The sequence below is a fragment of the Danio rerio genome, chromosome 15 (genome assembly GCF_052040795.2).
Source record: "Danio rerio strain M-AB ecotype USA chromosome 15, GRCz13ab, whole genome shotgun sequence".
Taxonomy (NCBI): Eukaryota; Metazoa; Chordata; class Actinopteri; order Cypriniformes; family Danionidae; genus Danio; species Danio rerio.
The window spans coordinates 17,100,476-17,121,013 of NC_141035.1; the positions used below are offsets into that span (position 1 = coordinate 17,100,476).

General features: G+C 43.5%; 1 protein-coding gene across 43 annotated transcripts in view; it reads right to left on the minus strand.

The window, feature by feature from the left end:
* p4ha3 (prolyl 4-hydroxylase, alpha polypeptide III) overlaps positions 1 to 20,538 on the minus strand; it is an 86,817-nt gene that overhangs the window by 49,583 nt on the left and 16,696 nt on the right. For 38 of the 43 annotated variants that reach the window (XR_015509147.1, XR_015509143.1, XR_015509150.1 and 35 more), the window contains one exon: positions 14,616 to 14,759. Coding sequence is in view for 24 of the 43 variants with exons in the window: in XM_087283799.1 (XP_087139925.1) it covers positions 14,616 to 14,759 (144 nt within the window). In the remaining 19 variants the exon portion in view is untranslated. Of the gene's footprint in view, positions 1 to 5,246; positions 8,160 to 14,615; positions 14,760 to 20,538 lie in introns of those variants that run through there. The other 5 variants (XM_087283805.1, XM_087283807.1, XM_087283795.1 and 2 more) reach the window with 5 other exon arrangements.

A 20,538-nucleotide genomic window follows, 5' to 3' on the forward strand; every position in this document is an offset into this window, starting at 1 on the left:
GTAAGCCCTGATGTTGTTAGAATACAGTCCTCTCCCTGGCCACTGCCTAATAATCCCCCAACTGTGGAAGAGCTTTCTCAGTCGCTGAGGAAAACCCACCTCAGAGACACCTATTTCCAGTCACCTCCACCTGTAAGCAGAGAAACCACCTTAACGTCACATCAGTATGCCACACCCTATAGCAGCTCTCCATTAGACCAAATTAGAACCCATCAGCACAACCAAGCAGAGCCATGGACTAAACCACTGCCTCCTCTCCCTGGACAGCAACACATCCAAACCACCCAGCCACATTTCTATAACATACCACCTGCAGCTGTCCACCCAGTACACAGCCGGTTCGTTTCAGTGACTGAGCCAATGCCACAAACGTCATACCAAGCTACATCTCAATTTAGGGCTAACACTGTACCCTATGCACCTCCTCCTCCCTCATACTGGAGTCCAACAGTGGAAGGGCCCACCTTTCCAGATTTTTACAAAGAGGACAGAGCTCAGTATGTGGAACTTAGGATGGCTTTGGATAATTTGCTCCACCCTCAAATACCCGAGAATTATAAGTACTCCATCCTCCTGAAGCATGTGAAGGTACCTAATGCTCACAGACTAGTGTTAGCACATGCAAAATCAGTCACTCCTTACACAAATGCCCTGCAAGCCCTCGACAGGAGGTATGGCAGGCCCTACCAGTTTGTGCTGAGAGAAATAGAGACATTGGAGAACCTCCCAGCTATTCGTGCTGGTGATGAGCGGGCATTCGATGAGTTTTCTCTCAGAGTCCAAGCAATGGTCGGCATGCTTAAAGCCCTCAAGGATGATGGTATTGAGGAACTGCACAGTGGGTCAAATGTTAAACGACTGTTAAACCGTCTTCCTCGTTCACAACAAACTCAATTCAGGAGGCATCATCTCAAGAGAAACCCAGATAAGACAAAGTTCTCTCTCCTTGAGTTTGCAGATTGGCTGCAGCTGGAAGCTAACTGCTTAGAATTTGACCCAACTGATACCACCAGAACTCTAAATCGAGATCAAAGAGCAGTCACTCGACAACAAACCAGGCAAACCAGCATACTGCATGGTGTTAATCAAAGACAGACTACAGAACAGGTAACCAAACCCACCATAATACAGCAGAAAGCACCTAACAAACACAAACCTGTCTGTCCATACTGCAATGCGGAACATTACCTCAGCCAGTGTACCGCCTTCAATACATTAACTAAGGAGCAGATTGTGGGTTGGATTAAAGAGAATAAACGATGCTGGAAATGTGCATGTTTACACATGGCTAAAGACTGTGACCTTCAAAAGCCTTGCCACCTGTGTCAAGCCAAACATCTCTCTGTGCTCCATGACATAAATCAAAGGAAAGCTGAAGTTACCAATGAAAGCAGTAGTTTGTATAACTCAACCACAGAGACTCTGTACCTAGACCAGCCACGCTGTGGGGGCAAAGTCTTTCTAAAGGTTGTCAAGGTTACACTTCATAACCAACAAAAGGCTCTGGACACATTTGCAATACTTGACGATGGCTCAGAGCGCACCATTCTGCTTGCCACCGCTGCAAATCACCTTGGTTTAAAGGGCAAACCAGAACAGTTGAACTTACGGACAGTACACCAAGATATCAGGACATTACATGGCACATCTGTATCCTTCTGTATATCCACTCCAAGTAACCCTGGTAAGAGATATGCCATTCACGGGGCTTTTACCGCAGAGCAGTTTGGATTAGCAGAACACACTTATCCAGTGAGTTCCTTGCAGAAAAGGTACAGACACCTCAGGGGCGTTCCCATACCACCCCTGCACAAAGCTTGTCCCCTGCTGCACATTGGTTCAGATCACACTGAGCTCATCACACCAACTGAACCAGTGTTATTGGGTCCACCTGGAGGTCCAGCAGCAATCAGAACTCGCCTTGGCTGGGCTTTGCAAGGCCCCTCCAAACATGTACAAGAACAACTCCCAATTTCACAGTGCCTGTTCACATCTAATTGTTCTCCATCCGCAGAACTTTATCATCAGATTGAAAAGTTATGGCAGATGGACATCCTGCCGTACCGAAGTGAGAAAATTGTAGTAAGGTCACAACAGGATCAAAAAGCCTTGAACATGCTCGAGACACAAACAGTGCAGGTGAAAGTGGATGGAATTGACAGATATGCCACCCCACTTTTAAGAGTCAAAAAAATGACTTTACTCAATGCCCCCAAAGAGGCTGTAATGTGCCATCTCCGTAGCACTGAACGCCGTCTGACAAAGGACCCACCATTAGCCCTCAAATATCAAGAGGAAATCAAAAAACTGGAGAATGCTGGTTATGCCACTAAATACCACCTCAAGAAGCAGCCCAATCTACAGAGTCATGGTATCTGCCCCACCACATTGTGACACACAATGGAAAGCACAGAGTGGTGTTCAATTGCTCTTATACATACAATGGAGAAAATCTGAACAAGCAGCTTTTGCCAGGACCAACATTAGGCCCCACTCTCCTTGGAGTGTTAATTCGCTTCAGAGAACATCGAGTCGCCATCAGTGGAGACATTAAAGGGATGTTTCACCAGGTCCGTCTGCTCCCCAAAGATAAACCCCTTCTGCGGTTCTTGTGGCGGGACCTAAACCCTGAAAACCCACCTGATGTGTATGAGTGGCAAGTCCTTCCATTCGGCACAACCTGTAGCCCCTGTTGTGCAACCTTTGCCGTTCAGCGACACGTTTTTAGCCATTGCCAACAGGGTGACAAGCTACGACAGTCAGTTGAACATTCCTTCTATGTCGACAACTGCCTACAAAGCACTTCATCTGCAGTTGAAGCCCGTGAACTAATTGATGGTCTAAGGTCCATACTAGCCTCAGGGGGTTTCGAAATCCGTCAGTGGGCAAGCAATGAGGCCACAGTGGTCAGACATCTCCCTAAAGAGGCCAAATCAGAGAATACTGAGCTGTGGATTTCTCAAAGTCAGGCAGACCCCCATGAAATGACACTGGGACTTAGCTGGCATTGTGTACCAGACACCCTACATTACCATCGCCGCCCGCTGCCCTACCAGGAGGTAACAATGAGGAATATCTATCGTGTCCTTGCCAGCCAATATGACCCACTAGGCTACATCATACCCTTCACAACAAGGGCCAAAATCATTGTACGTCAACTGTGGGCAAAAGAACGAGAATGGGATGACCCCCTTCTACCATCAGAACTGCTGCAGGCCTGGCAGAATTGGGAGGCCGAACTGAATCATCTTCCAAAAATTACCATGCCCCGTATTGGCCACCAGCCAGACTTCGTCTCATGAAACCGCCTTTCTTTTCCACGGTAGTAGATTGCTTTGGCCCATTCCTGGTAAAACGAGGAAGGAGCAATGAAAAGAAATGGGGTATTATTTTCAAGTGCATGACAACACGCTGTGTGCACTTAGATCTTCTGGCCAACATGGACACAGACTCCTTTCTAATGGCTCTCAGACGCATGGTTGCTCGACGAGGAACTCCCTCTGAAATACTGGCAGATCAGGGCACCAATTTTCGAGGAGGAGATAAAGAATTACAAACTGCGTTTACAGCCATGAGTCCCGATCTCCAAGCCCAGTTAGCAAAACAGAAAATCCAGTTCCATTATAATCCTCCAAATGCCCCACATTTTGAAGGTATGTGGGAGCGAGAAATTCGCTCAGTCAAAGCAGCCTTACGCACCATAATAGGACCCCAAACTCTCACAGAGAAAGTACTCAGAACACTCCTTATAGAGGTTGAGGCTATACTCAATGCAAAGCCACTGGGTTATGTTTCTTCTGACCTTGCTGACCCAGATCCTGTGACCCCAAATTACCTGTTGATGGGGCGGCCAGATGTGTCACTACCACAAGTCATCTACCCAGAATCTGAGATCCTTAGTCGGAAAAGATGGCGGCACTCACAGGTCTTGGCCGACCAGTTCTGGACGAGTTTCATTAAGAATTACTTACCCACCCTGCAACAACGTCAGAAATGGATGACAGACACCAGCAACCTCACACCTGGAACAGTCGTGATGATAATAGATCACCAACTTCCTCGAGCCTTGTGGCCTGTCGGCAAAGTTGTTACCACATACCTCGGATTGGATGGTCGTGTTCGTTCAGCAACGATAGAAGTCAAAAACAAACAATATCATCGTCCTGTGGCTCGTCTTATCACTCTGCCTTCTATTCCAGATGATAACCCTACAACGGACTAAAATGGCAAAGGATGATTGTACATTTGCATAGCAAATGTAGGGGCGGCTGTAAAAGAGGTCGGTGGGCTGAGCCCAGAGCTGGACACTAGCTGTGCTCTCTCCTCACGCGTGCATGCTGTGACATCACGAACAGACTCCTATAGAGCTCGTACTTGATCATGCGCTGATCACGAGCACAGGCAGCCAATCAAAACACAGCTTAGGTCTGCTGTACATGGAGACTGTTAACTGGTTTCATTCTGATCAGACAGAGAGAAAGGTTGCATGCTTTGCTTTCCGCCTAATTCCAGTCAGTTTTGTGTGCGTCAATGATGAGAAACCACACACACACACACACACACACACACACACACACACACACACACACACACCAAACACATACACAAAGTGTGATGGACAATAAAGAGCTTTAAATGGGATTCAAGTCTCCGTGTTCTTACCGGCACTCCATGGCGACGATCAAATTCACCTAAAAACCAGCTAACTCCACTACAGTGAGGCTGACAATGTGCTTATAGTTGTGCAAATATGGGCTGATGTTTTGATACTTGTGTGTAAGGTTTTGCTAATAGTGTACTACTTTTAATTTTAGTGTGTAAGCAATCCAAAAAAACTGTAACGCATTTATTGGGTAAAATTGCTACTTTTTTACTGTTATTCAATGTGTTTTGGTCATTATCAATGCACTGTCACTTTAATTGAGCGTGAGCAGCGCGTCAAAAATAGACCCAGCGCCAAAACTATCGCTGCCCTGCTGCTTTGGCGACGCTCATGCCTCGCTCTGACGCGCTGCTCTAATTTGTTAACATGGATGCCGAAAACACACGCGCTGCTCACGCTCTGCTCACGCGGCACTGACGCGTTTGGTGTGAAACAAGCGTAAGACTCTGGAGACTGAGGATCCACTTACAATTTTATTAGAAGGAAACAGCAGATACAGAGTAAGAATAGGCAGGCTAATGTCGGGGCAGCCGGCTAACAGTCGAGGTACGAGAGGCAGGCTACGTGTTGGGGCAGGCGGTACCTGTCAGTTCTCAGGTAGGTGGTCCCTCTGGTCGTACAGAGAGGGCGGCGTGAGTGTCACGCTTATAACAGAGCCCCTTCCCTGCGAACGGCTCCTGATGTGAGGGGTTTGACGACTCCGGGGTCTCCCTCGGGGTCGAGGATGGGGCTTCTCTGGATGAGATTGGTGGAACTGTTCTGTAAGTGAAGGGTCAAGGATATGTCCTGCAGGGACCCATGAACGTTCCTCTGGGCCATATCCCTCCCAATCCACGATTTACTGGAGTATGTTGCCCCGGCGCCTGGAGTTGAGCAATTCTCGAACTTGGTAAGCTTCTTGGCCATCGACCAGAAGGGGAGGAGGAGAGCACCCTTAGCCCGTCGTCTCTTGCTTTCCTCTCGGATCACTCGCCGGATTCAGGAGGGTACACATGAAACGTGGGGTAAATACGGTAGTTAGTGGGTTATTCTAAACAAAATGAAACTGCTGTGATTTGTTTGAGAATTTTAGAAAGACCCACATACCTGGGACTGAGTTTTATGTAGGGTAGTCTCAATCGAATGTCCCTAGTAGAAAGCCAGACCCACTGTCCTGGAGTGTAATCAGGTTGGCACTGCTTACGCAGGTTAGCCTGTCTTTCCTGACTTCAGGTGGCTCGTTAAAGATGGATGTGAGCACGATTCCAGGTCTCCTCACTGCGTTGCAGCCAATCGGTAACCAAAGGAAGATTAGATGGTTCACCTGACCAGGGAAATAGTGGTGGCTGGTACCCCAGCGTGCGTTTAAAGGGGGTTAATCCAGTAGAGGGTTTTTGCAGAGAGTTTTGGGCATATTCTGCCCACATCAAAAATCTGCTCCAGTCTGCCTTATTCTGATGACAGTAAATTCTAAGGAACTGGATGATCTCCTGATTTAAATTTCTGTCTGTCCATTAGATTCTGGGTGATAGCCTGAAGTCAAGCTGATGTTGATGTTCAATTGTTTAAAAAACTCTGCCCATACTCTGGAGGTAAATTGGGGTGCCCGATCAGACATTATGTTTTCAGGAAGTCCGTGAAACCGAAACACATTATTAAACAGGAGTTCTGTGGTTTAAAAGGCAGTGGGGAGTTTGGTCAAGGGTACAAGTCGACAGGATTTCGAGAAACAGCCGATGATGGTGAAGATAGCGGTGTGTCCCTGAGAATTTTGTAGGTGGGTAATTTGATTGGTTTGTTGGATCAGAGTAATTATATTCCACTGTACAGGTGCAATCAGGAGGTTGATGGGAATAACTGTTGCCTCAGACTGAAAGCTACTTAGGTGGTGATTTTGGTGTGACAGGGCATCGGCTTTGGTATTCTTGGTACCTGGTCTGTAGGTTACTGTAAACTGGAAGCGAGTGAAAAACACAGCCCATCTCGCCTGCCTGGGGTTCAATTATTTAGCGGATTTGAGATATTCTAAATTCTTGTGGTCGGTGAAAACAGTAAAAGGGAAGTTAGCCCCCTCCAACCAATGTCTCCACTCCTCTAATGCTGCCTTGACCGAGAGTTCCTGCTTTCCGACATCATAGTTTTGTTCAGTTGGGGTAAGTTTCTTAAAATAATATGCACATGGGAACATGTTGGGGGGTGTACCTTGACGTTAAGACAGTATCACTCTGATGCCCGTGTTAGAAGCATCCACCTCTACAATGAAGGGTCTGTCAGGATCAGGGTGATGAAGTATGGGCGCTGTGGTGAACCTAGTTTTTAGATTCTGAAAAGCCTACTCTGCTTCGGTTTACCATATAAGGGTTGCTTTTGAATTTCTTGTCATGGAAGTGAGTGGCGCAGTGATGCTACTAAATCCTCAAATGAATCGTCAATAAAAATTTGCAAAGACCAAAAATCACTTTAGTTATTTGATTGACCTAGGAAGGGGCCACTCTACCACTGCCCTGACTTTCTGTTCATCCATAGCCACTCCCTCCTGGCTGATGAAGTACACCAAGAAGGTGTGTAGGTCTAATTTGGTGAAATATTTAGCTCTGCGCAGCTGTTCTAGGGCAATAGGAACCAAGGGTAATGGATATCAGAATTTTACTGTAATATCATTTAAGCCACGGTAATCAATACATGGTCTCAGTTCTTCATCTTTTTTTTTTTTTACAAAGAAGAAGCCAGCTGCTGCGGGTGAGGTTGATGGCCTAATGAAACCTTTGGCTAACTCCTAGTCAATGTATTTTTGCATGACTTCAGATTCTGGGCGTGAAAATGGAAAGATTCGGCCTCTGGGGGAGTAGTATCAGCTAGTAAGTCGATAGCGCAGTCTGTAGGCTGATGAGGGGTAGCTGATGGGCCTTTGGTTTGCTAAAACCTTTAATCAGGTCAGAGTATTCATTAGGAATCGAATATTTCATCACTATTCATGTTATTGGAGCACACAGACTGGGTTTTTACTGGCATGAGACAGTGTGCATGACAACTAGAATCCCACTGGGGGATCTGGCACTCCAGAACTTTCAGGAAATTACAGGCTTGTGTTTGGACAGCCATGGGAAGCCCAGAATAATGGTATAATTTGATGAGTTAAGCACATAGAATTTTATGGTTTTTTTTTTTAATGTAGAGCCCCCGTTTGCATGGTGAGCTCGTCGGTGGTAAAAGTTATCCTCCCTCCTCCTATGGGTTGGCCATTGAGTGCCTCCACTGTTAAATAAGAGGTATAGGGAATCAGTGTAAGCTTATTCTGCCGTGCAATTTTTTCAGACATAAAGTTGCCAGCAGCTCCCGAATCCAAAAGTGCCATCGTAAGCATAGTTAGGCCCTGAACAGCCAATTTTACTGGTATCTGCACATTAGATGCTGGACTATTTTTAAAATCAAACTCACTGACTGATTGTGTCATTGGACGAGTAGGGCATAACATCTTTAAATGACCGGCTTGTCCACATTACATACACAGATTTCTCTCCTCAGATGTCAAGTGCGTCACTCCGAGCTGCATCAAGTCTCCTTGAGTGGTGTTGACAACAGACGGGTAGTGCATTGACCGTGTAGGGCGTCATGCTCGAATTACATTGTCCAGTTCGATGGTTAGTTTAATAAATTTAGAGAATAACTTGCCCTCATCGCGGCATGCTAGCTCGGATTGCAGCTCCGGATTTAACCCTTTCCTGAAGAGGAGTTTTAAAGTGTCTTCGATCCAGTTCGTTTGAGCCGCAAGAGTATGGAATGCTAATCATATTCCGTGGCAGTTTTCTGTCCCTGTGTGGGTGTGAGGAGCTGGTCACCAGCGCTCTTTCCACCAACATCATGTTCAAACACAGCACAAAAGTCTTTTAGAAACGCAGAGAAAGTGGGAAACGCCATCCCATCCTCCTTCCAAACAGCCGTGGCCCAGTCCAATGCTTTCCCCGTGAGGAGGGTACAAACAAATGAAATACGACTGGCATCCATAGGATAAAGTGTGGGTTGTTGGTTGACAAACATGGAGCATTGTAACAAAAACCCCTTGCATTTGGCAGGGTCACCTTCAAACTTTTCAGGAAACGCTAGCCGGGGGCTTACCGTGAGAGTTGATGGTGACAGGGGTGCAGCAATGTTCATAACTGGTGGAGCAGCGGCCTCTGGTGGTGAAAGGCGTATTCCCTGTAGAACTTTGACCAGTTCCTCCGTGAGTGATGTCAGGTAGGTAAGTTGTTGCTGGCGAATAATGAGCTAGTTGGCTTGGGCCGAGAGCTCTGTTGTGATCTGCATGAACGCTGCTGGATCACTTTGTGGTGAAGTCTTCTGTGACAAAGACTCTGGAGACTGAGGATCCATTTGCAGTTTTATTAGAAGGAAGCAGCAGATACAGACTAAGAATAGGCAGGCAGGCTAATGTCGGGCCAGGCGGCTAACAGTCAAAGTACAAGAGGCAGGCTAGGTGTCGGGGCAGGCGGCAAACAATCAGAAATGGGTGCAGGCAGAAGTAGAAACAGGAAATTCAAACCAGGATAAAGTGTGTGATGGGTATCAGCTGTTGCTGAATCAGTACGTTGTAAGGGGGCTGATGTGTAACGAAGTTTGTGTTTGTGTTAGGGTTGGGCATCTAAGCTATAATGCCGATCCGATACGCATCTCGATACAAAGAATACGATCCGATATATTAGCGATACATTTGTGACATATTGCGATGCAACACGATACGATTCACACCCATATCACGATACGATGCGATATTTCAGCACTAACTAATTAGATTTATGTTTATGAGATGATGTGAAAGAGGATGCTGTGCCATTGAATGAGTTTGATTATTTATAAACCAAGCAAAACCAAGACTTTTTTTTACAAACTGGCTCTTCTCTCAGAGCCAGAGTGTCAGTTTACAGTAGAGGGCCATTTTAGAACATATAGCACATATTATTTAAGTATTTTCAAGATAAACAGAATGTATAAGTGCAATATATATATAAAAAAATATGTATATATTTGCACTCTTTCAACATAAATAAATTTAGCATTGCACAACAAGAATTGTGATTTAACTTTTCAACTATGAAAACAAGTTTTACAAAGATATATTTTGCCACTGATTATTCAAAACTTAAGGTTGTGAACTAGCAGTGTTATGCTGCTTTGAAACATCACTGTCACTGTAAACAACAGGCTAATAAAAATATAACAAACCAGCAATCTTCTTGCTGTGAGGTGGTCAAACTACCCACTGTGCCACCGTGACACCCAATTATTTTTATCATTATTATTATTAATATTATTATTATTATTATAATTAAATAAAAATTAACAGGAGGAGGTGTTTAAAACCTTCGTTCTCCGTGACACTAAGCTGAATATCTTTGCAGATGAACAATGCAATAGCATTCGTTATTGGCGTAGAGCGAGCAGAACTGTTGCGCATGGAAAAAAAACTTGCAATGCTTTTCTCACCACTTTTGGAACTGGTTGAAGCAGTGCGAAAGCCGGGGATGCAGAAACACTGGAAGATGCTTCCACAACAACACCGTGGCGCCGCTTCAAGTGAGATATCAGATTAGTCGTACTGCCCGCGTATTTTACAGATGCGCGGCACATTTTGCAAATTGCATCTGTCCTGTCATGTCGTCCATCCTTAAATCCATAATGTTGCTTGCCATACTTTAGATTTAAAACTCAGTGGGGAATATGTTCGTTTTGCTTCTCGCGCTTTCTGAGGGCGCACCACTAGCTTCATCCGCACACCTGATACACTGAGTTGTAGTGTGTGCACATCCGCAAATCCGTTGCTAAGGCTTACTTTATGTAGGTCGATTAAATTATGCGCCAAAAACAGGTTGACAACACTTGTTAATAAATAAAAAATACATTCTATATTAAAAATATAAGCTGTATCTCGGAAAAATCGTTGCATCTCACAAAAACCGATGCATCTCGATTTGCTTCCAAAATTTCATTCATCCTCAGCTGCTCAACCGATGCACTCGCATCGTGCACGCGCATGACCGCGTATCGATACATATCGGTTAATCTTCCCATCCCTAGTTTGTGTCAGTACTTAGGTGAGTGTTTCCTCTGGTGGTACGGAGAGTGCAGCATGAGTGTCACACGCATAACAGGTTAGTTCTTTAGACAATAAAACTAAATATTGCTTAGGGGCTAATAATATCGACCGTAAAACATAAAAATAAAAAATTAAAACAGCTTTTTATTGTAGCCAAAATAAAACAAATAAGACTTTCTTCAAAATAAACAATACTATAGGACATACCTTGAAAAAAATCACAGAAGGGCTTATATATACAAACACACACACACACACACACACACACACACACACACACACACACACACATATATATATATAGGGGGGTGGACTTGCTGTTTTTGTTAATGAAAGATGGTGCCACCCGAATCACATTGTGATTAAGGAACGTATCTGTAGCCCGGACATTGAACTGTTAGCAGTGGGGCTACGTCCATACTATCTGCCCAGAGAGTTTTCACATGTGATCGCCATTGTTGTTTACATTCCTCCATCGGCCAATGCGACGACGGCATGTGACGTCATTCACTCCGCTACTGCTAGACTCCAGACAATGCACCAGGACGCGTTCGTCTTAATATCAGGCGATTTTAATCATGTCTCACTAAACAGGACACTGTCCACCTTTTCACAGTATGTAGAATGCCCCACCAGAGAAAATAAGACTCTGGACTTACTGTATGCTAATGTGGAAGAGGCATACAGCTGTATAGCCATTCCACCTCTAGGTAGATCGGATCACAATCTTGTGTACCTTCAGTCCACCTACTTACCACTGGTAAAGCGGCAGCCAGCTACTGTTAGGACAGTGAGGGAGTGGTCAAAAGAGGCCAGTGCAGCCCTGCAAGACTGCATGGAGACTACGGACTGGGATGCTCTGTGCGTGCCACATGGTATGGACATTGATAACCTCACAGACTGTGTCACTGAGTATATCAACTTCTGTGTGGATAGTACTGTACCATTGAAATCCATACGCTGCTTTCCTAACAACAAGCCATGGGTCACTAAAGATATCAAAGCCCTTCTGAATGAAAAGAAGGTGGCATTCAGGTCAGGTGATAAGGAAGCAGCTAAGGAAGTACAGAGGCGCTTGTCGGTGAGGTTAAAGGAGGGTAAGGAGAGATATAAGAAAAAGCTGGAACAAGAGCTGAAACAGAACAACAGTAGGTATGTGTGGAGAGGCATGAAGAACATTACTGGCTTCAAGACCAGCAGCCCTAGAACTGATGGTGATGTGGATAGGGCCAATCAGTTTAATATGTTTTTCAATAGGTTTGACAGTAGGCCTCTCTCCAGCTCTGACACAGCCCTTACTGCACCTAGTGCATCTGCTCCCCCCCAATAGTGTCACGTCAAATTGCAGCATTTTGCCCTACTTCACGCCCTCTCCTTCCTCCTCTTTCACCATCGTACCAACTGAAGCCTCCATCGCCTCTCCTCCTTTCATTGGTGTCTCAGACTCTTATAAACCACCTATGATCATCACTGAGGACCAAGTGAGGAGAGAATTATGCAGACTCCATCCTGCTAAGGCACCGGGTCCAGACGGATTAACCACACAAGTACTTAAGCTGTGTGCTTCTCAGTTAAGTGGAGTACTGCTGAGGATCTTTAATTTGAGCCTCAGTATTAAGAAAGTTCCTGTGATGTGGAAAACATCATGTCTGGTTCCGGTACCCAAGAAGGCGCGACCTAGTGTTCCATCAGACTACAGGCCAGTAGCACTTACTTCACACAGTATGAAGGTCTTTGAGAGGCTGGTCCTGGGCACTCTCCGCCCCCTAGTGAGGTCAGCGCAAGATTCTCTTCAGTTCGCTTACCAGGCCAAGATTGGAGTGGAAGACGCCATCATTTACCTGTTACATCGTGCCTACAGCCATCTTGACAAACCGAGTGCATCCCTGAGGATTACATTTTTCGATTTTACCAGTGCCTTTAACACTATTCAGCCAGCCCGGCTAGGGAGCAAACTGTCTGCTATGCAGGTTCATGCTCCCTTAGTTGCGTGGATTATGGACTATCTGACTGATAGGCCACAGTACGTACGGCTACAGGGGAATAAGTCTGATACGGTACTGTGTAGCACTGGAGCACCGCAGGGAACTGTTTTGTCACCGTTTCTCTTCACACTGTATACATCTGACTTCCAATATAACACAGAGGGCTGTCACCTGCAAAAATTTTCAGATGATTCAGCAATAGTCGGATGTATTAAGGGGGGGGACGACTTGGAATACAGGATGGCTGTGGACAGTTTTGTGGACTGGTGTGAGCTGAATCAGTTGCAGCTTAATATCCAAAAGACCAAAGAACTGGTGGTGGACTTGCGAAGATCACGGCGATCTCCAGTTACTCCCTTGTCCATTAGAGGGGTGGATGTGGAGATTGTTCAGGACTATAAATATTTGGGTGTGTATATTGACAATAAGCTGGACTGGTCCAAGAACTCTCTGGTCACATATAAGAAGGGTCAAAGTAGGCTGTATTTCCTACGTAAACTCCGATCTTTTAGAGTCTGCAACACCATGTTGCGTATGTTCTATGAGTCTGTAGTGGCCAGTGCCATTTTCTATGCTGTGGTGTGCTGGGGTGGTAGTGTAAAAGTGGCAGATATGAAGAGATTTAACAAATTGATTAGGAAAGCTGGCGCTGTGGTGGGTGAGGAATTGGACAATATGGAAACTGTGGCCGAAAAGAGAACATTGTGCAGACTTCGGTCAATTATGCACAATGTGGATCATCCTCTTTATAATGTGGTTGACGAGCTGAGAAGTACCTTTAGTCATAGACTTACCAGCTTAAAGTGTTCCACTGAACGCCACAGAAAATCCTTCCTTCCCACTGCTATCAGACTTCATAACGTCTCCCTCAGTCACTTACCCTTACAGTAATCTATGCAATACCTTGCTGCTCGTGCCATATATTAATTAATTATTACGGGTTTTAGTGTGTGGAAGTCTGTGCATTATGTTCTATGATGTGCAATAGTCTATTAGGTGCAATATTTGTACGTTTTTTTACTGGGTCTTAAATATTTTTAGTGCAATATCTTTGTTTTTTAAATGAGTGCTGAATGCCTTTACTACTTGAATTATTGTATGTGTAATTGTTTTATGTGTAATATTATTAGTTTTGGTTAATATTATTTTCATTACTTGATATATGACTTATTAGTATTAGTTACCACTGATTCTTTTAAGTGTAATATCTTATATAATAGTTTGTATACTTATGTATTGTGGCTGTTTCCTTTTATAGATTGGTTGGATTTATGTGACTTATTTCACTTACTTAATTTATTTATTTTGTCTTGTGGTTTTGTGTTTCTGTGTTTTGTGTGTTATGGCAGTCATTACATAAGCAATTTCCTGCGGGATAAATAAAGTTTTCTAAGTCTAAGTCTAAGTCTAATTTTTGCCTGTGGTATGATTGAAAAAGAGCTGATACTACACGTCATGAAATACAAGTTTAAAACCCCATATTGTAAGTAAATCATGTGTGAACCATTGATTAGTCTTTTTTTGCCCAATCCCTCCACTCTATTGATTTTTTTTTAAAGATAGCTTTAAAAAAATACAAAAAATCTAAATACTAAATAACTTTTAATCTGCTCACAAATTGTGTTGTTTTGTTGGTCTGCAGTGGCTGAATGGGTAGATTTTTCCACTGCTCTCTGGAACACATCAATATACTGGCAACAATTATAAAACTCAACCGCATGCATTTCTGATTACTACCAAATGAGATTTAACAAAAAAACAAAAAAACAAAAACAATACCAACATTTTGTGCCAATTTACACCTTAGTTTAGATCACCCAAAAGAGACCTTATCAACAGCAGATGTTAACACAGGGTCTCGGTTAAAATCATATTTGTTTTGTAATTAGTGACATACCTTGAAATGAGAGAAAGCCAAATGGTCCAGGGCATCTTCAAGCGTGCCTTCATTTTCTGGACTCCATTCGGTTCCTCGGAAGAGTCGAACGGCCTCCTCAAACCACAGCACAGAATGGTAGTAATCTTCCAAATCATAGGCCACCTACAAGCATAAAGCTGTTGAAGATGTAGCACAACACACACACACAAAATGACATGGAAACTGAAAAATAAAGCTGAAAATAGATGATGACATCCAGCATGTGCTCTTTTTTTAACTTTATTTTGTTTTACACATTTCAGTCCAAACAATTGTCACTGGTTATTTGATGTGTTCCTACCTACTATGTCATTTATAATACTACAATACATTACTATAGTAATAGTCATACATAATAATTATCTTATCAGCCTATAACAACCAAGCAAGCCATTTATATAAGCCCATCTAAACAATCTGTTTCGCTGTACTCAGGTGAGGATGCAGAAGTTTCGGTCATGGTGCAGAAGTTTGGACTTCCAACGTTGTTTATGTCTCACAAGTTTGTTCATTTCTCTGTCCGTGTTCGTGTAACAGCTTAAAGTTGAAGGTTAACAGCTTTGTCAATTCACTTCATTTTCGCTATTGATTGATTTAGCCATTTCGCTTTCATTACTCGCCGAGCCGCCGATCATTTAATTGTCCTTGCATAAGGTTAACGTTACTAGCTTTTAGCACTTCTAACGTTAGCTCCTACTCGCAAAATGTACCTTATGTGATTATGAATTTAAAGGTTCAGGACACCCTGGATAACTTTTTTTTTTATATTAACAGATTTGTGTGTGTTGAGCATCAGTTAAGACAATGTTAACACCTGTCAGCTTTAATTGTGGGGAAAACTGGATAATTTTGAGCTTTTGTCAGCTAATTTCAGCTTCCAGGTTTAAAATGATTTTTTGGGCGGGATCAAAATCGGCAACGTAGCGTAGAACTGCAAGTGCAATGATGACGTGTCGGTATCTCATTATTATTCAAATCGGAGTTTTCTTATTCTATAAGAAGAGCCGGCTGCTTAATTATTCATGAGACCTGCCAGACCTGCCAGAGTCAAGACTGAGCTGTGAGACACGGCACGGGCACACAGTATTTAGCTGTTCATGAAGGCTCATATGCGTTTGTTTCCATGATCCATGGGATTTGTTGCATGTTTTCCCCCGCGATCTTGTCAGGGCCGATCATACAGCAAAGCTGTGTGTGTGCTGCTAGCATTTTTGTCGGGAGAGCAGCACGAGATTCAAACACATCACTGTGCTGCTGTGTTTGCCTAAATCCTCCAGATTACCAGCAGGGCTAATGGTCAGAAGACCTGCTGCACTGAGTCTGCTGGATACGGGGATTGAGGGAGAAGTCCTCATTTATAGGGTTTACATGAACACACGTATCTTTATAATGATATAAATTGTGGTTATGTGTATATGAAATTACGAATTACGAATGTTCATTTCTTTGCATTTTAACTTTGTAAACTATAAACTCATGCGTCTCCTCACGGTTTGTCTCATTTAGTGAGCTAGCCTCGTTCGCTCACGTTCTCCCCTGCTGGCTACGCCCACTCCTGCCTTATGCTCGCGGAGCTCCACGCCCATTAATCATGCATCTTTTGAAAAAATTCTGAAGTAGACTTTAACCGAAAGTGGGGGGTGTTTTGGCCCTTTAACAATGCCGAAATCGAACAGTAATCATATGCAAACTACTATGTTGCCTTTTAAACAACCTAGAGCTGGATACCAGAATGATCATGGGATTTTCACCGAAAACACCCCGGTTAACCACAGTCAATCTTCTTCATTGGTATTTTACGCCATCTTCATCAGCCATTCCATTTCGGTGATCTTTTATTCTGTGTTTATTATCTTAAATTTGTTATGTGTATACGTAGTCTGCATGAGGTAAGTCTAACTCTTGTTTCATTAACATTATATGAAGTCACTGAATCATGATATATAAGTTAATGTCTGAAAGAGCACATATCTATGGCCTTTAATTATTTCGTTTTAAATGTTTTCCTTGCTGGAATCCACATAATATAAGCAAGTCTAATGCTATACCTTAAAGCTAGAGCCGCGATGCAGACGCGGACAATTCGGTATCGGTTCAGCTTGAAGGATTCGGATTTTCGCCTTCCAATCCGTCTCATCATGAATAATAGTTTATCCTTTCCTCATCATCTTGTTTCTCATTATTTTTATTAACTATAATAATTTTAATAAGTATTTAACTTTGAAAGTATTTTAACTAATGAATAAGTTAAATACACTACTTTATGTAAGAATGTTTAGTGCATTTGCCTGTCTGTGTAACTTTTTCAGGAGCCAGCAAACTAGGTCAAAGGTCACTGAGACCTTGAGTGGAACTAAGGGCTGAGGACTGGAAGCAACTGTTTCTATTGTTATTTCTATGAGTTAATAATATTATCTAAAATGTCTAAAGTGATTTTGCTGTTTTTATGGTTAATTATTTTAAAGTGATTCTACTTTTTATTCAAGATAGTCTTTGTGTAGTAAGGATAATATAACTGCCTGAATGTAGATTGTTCCATTTTTTTTAACCAGTTTTGATAAAGACGGCTGAGAGTACACTAAGCCTTTCATAAGAAACAGATTATACTTAAAGTGTGTGTGTTCTATTATTTGACTGTGGATCTGTTTCACAGGTCTGGAGTCAGCTCTAAACAGTCTATTGGATGTCTGATGTTTATGCTTAAGATATTGTTCAAAATTGTGCACACAAACCCTACATGGAAATTTTCCTAGTCTATCTGTGTTTTAGCCAATCAGTTTAGAACAACTATATGTATGACGCAGTTAATGACGTTATGTGAGAGTATAATTGTTATTGATTGGTGATTGTAAGCAGATCGGCCTAGGAACTCATTGGAGTGTTGAAGCTGGCTTTTGCTGATGAAACTGCAAACTAACTTCATTTATTTATTTAAATCTCTGACTCCAGCTCACAGAACAGACTAGTCATTCTTTGGGTTAAACTGTATACCATCCCTACAAGCTTTACATCATAACCGATTATTATGTTGTGGTAGGATACTATGGTGAGTGTGTTGACCAGGAGCATTTAAAACACTGCAACTTAAAAACACAGAAACTGTGCATCATTTACAGTGTGAGTGTCTGCTGGACAGTCCTCCACTAACACGGAAGTTACAGCAGGTACAACGCCAATTTCACTGCATTTGAGATTATGAAAGTAAACTTCATTTCTCCCACTGTTGCCCTTTGACTTGTTGATGTGTTGTTGCTTCTCCTCTCGGCTGTTATAGCTTTACTTGTGGATAGCATAGCATAGCGAGTTTTTCTTCTCTGTGTCTATCATAGATCAGCTGTGATCACTGCTGAAGTTTATCAGTGTCCATCATTGGCGAACAGCGCCAGCCTGTTAGAACCAATTGCAGTCCTTTCTGTCGAGCGTCAACCAATCATAGGAGTGTAAGGGCTGGTTTGTACTTCTGCGTCAAGCGCACGCTTATGCGTTGACGAATAGCTCTACGCCAAGGCCGACGGCGTAGCTGACGCACACCTCTCAAAAAACGTAAATACACATCGCAACGACGAGCAGCACAAGCTCTGTGATTGGTCGGCCTGGTAGCGCTGACGAGTCTGGGCAGGACAGAGAGCCGCACGAGCCCGATGGAGCGATTGTTTACAAGTGTGGAGTCCCGTGAAGGAGCTCCGGATGGAAAGTTTTGATTTGTGTTTAACTCATGGTTAAAGTTGTTGCACGTCCGTCAGTTTCTGCCTCAAAATGAGCGAGTTTGAGCCACTTGAACATAAAAAGCGTTCAGAAAAAGCAGAACACCAGTGAAGAAACTCGACACAGAGGAACATTAACACCTCACTGCCAACTAGTGTTTCGGAGAAAGCAACAGAAAGAGTGTGCAGAAGTATAAACCAAGCTTAAGAATTCACTCTATACAGCTCATAAAGCGAGCAGGACATTCACTTTTGTTTATTTGCTATCAATGCTCATGTTAGTCTCTGTACATGCTCAAGTTTTGTAGAGTACAGTTCAGACTGTTTGTATTAAATGACAACGTGTATTACAAGTAATATATATGTAAATATAAATCTATTTATACTTTTTATTGTGCTATGAAATAAAATATAATCGTGTATGGAAAGCATCGTCAATGCACCCTGATGCACTGTAATATCAAATTGAACCAAATCGATGGCATAAGAGCAAATATGCGGTTTCAATGAACCAAGCTGTTACATGTACATAGTCCTAACATGTAAGTCCACTACAAAATTTTAAGTTTAAAACGTTTCCTTTCATTTCGAATAATAATCCCGCCAGTAATAAAAGCCCGCACCGTCTCGCACAACAAGCCCGCCAGGGCTCCGTCTCTCACAGCAAGCTTGCTAGGGCTCCGTCTCATACAGAAAGCCCGCAGGGGCTCCGCCCAAACAGCTAGTCCACTGGGGCACGCTTTCAATCTCTTCGGCCGTCTGGGCACACTCTTAATCTCTTTGGCCCATCGGGGCACACTCTGAAAGTTTCGGCCTGTCGGGGCACACTCTCAATCTCCTCTACCCATAGGGGCACACTCTCTCTCCTCTGCCCTCCGGGCACGCTGTCTCTACTCTGACCATCGGGGCACACTCTCCTCTGGCCGTCAGGGAACGCTTTCTTTCCTCTGCCCGTCAAGGCATGCTCTCTCTCCTCTGCCCGTCGGAGCACACTATCTCTCCTCTGCCCGTCGGGTCACTCTCTCTCTCCTCTGCCCTTTGGTGCACTCTATTCTTTGCTTGTGGTGGCACTCACTCTTCTGTCCGTCAGGGCACGCTCTCTCTCCTCTGCTCGTTGGGGCACTCTCTCGTTCCTTCGCTTGTTGGGGCACACGCTCTCTCCTCTGCCCATTGGGGCAATCTCTCTCTCATCTGCTCGTCGGGGCATGCTCTCTCTCTTCTGCTTGTTGAGGCATGCTCTCTCTCCTCTACCCGTCAGGGCATGCTCTCTTTATCACTATTGGGTCTTCTAGCATATATTAGCCTAATTGTGCCTAATTGTTTTTATCTTTATGCTTATATACCTCTCTGACCATCAGGGCACTGTTTAATCTCTATTTTGCCTTGCGCGATTTGTATGAATTTACAATGTAAGCTATCTCATCCATTGTCAATCTCTGTTTTAGGATTGCTACAAAACTGAACCCTAAGTTTTGTCCTTTGGGATTGGCTTTGCCCTGCCTTCATCTTCAGGCAGGATCTGCCAGTTCATCTAGAGTTCTGCACTGGAGACGGGGCTTACGCTAAAAGACTTTATGAAAGGACCGTAACGAACTTGCATATAAACAAGTAATTCACAATAAATGTTCAAACATTTATCTGCCTTCTAAAGTCTTTCTGGTAGAAATGAAAGCTTTAGTTATAGCTCTACCAGGAAGACTGAGATGTCACATCATTCATAATAATTATCTCGTCAGCCTGTAACAACCAAGCAAGACATATATACATAAGCTAATCTAAACAATCTGTTTCGCTGTACTCAGGTGACGTTGCAGAAATTTCCCTCCATCCTCCCCATCACCCCCACCCCCAGGTCGGCCTCGTCTCCGCTCAGGGGGTTTGCTTCGCCCTGCTTTCATCTTCAGGCAGGATCTGCCAGCTCATCCAGAGTTCTGCACTATAGACGGGGCTTACGCCAAAGGACTTTATGAAAGGACCATAACGAACTCGCATTTATGCAAACAATTTACAATAAATGTTCAAACGTTTATCTGCCTCCCAAAGTCTTTCTGGTAGAACTATAGTTTCTAAACAACTATTGTGAATTTAAGCCCAATACTGTATGTTTTCTACAACTATATATTACAAAGTACAATAAACACACTGTTTACTGTAGTAAAAACTAAAGTATACTTCAGTGTTTAAAATAGTTTCATTTC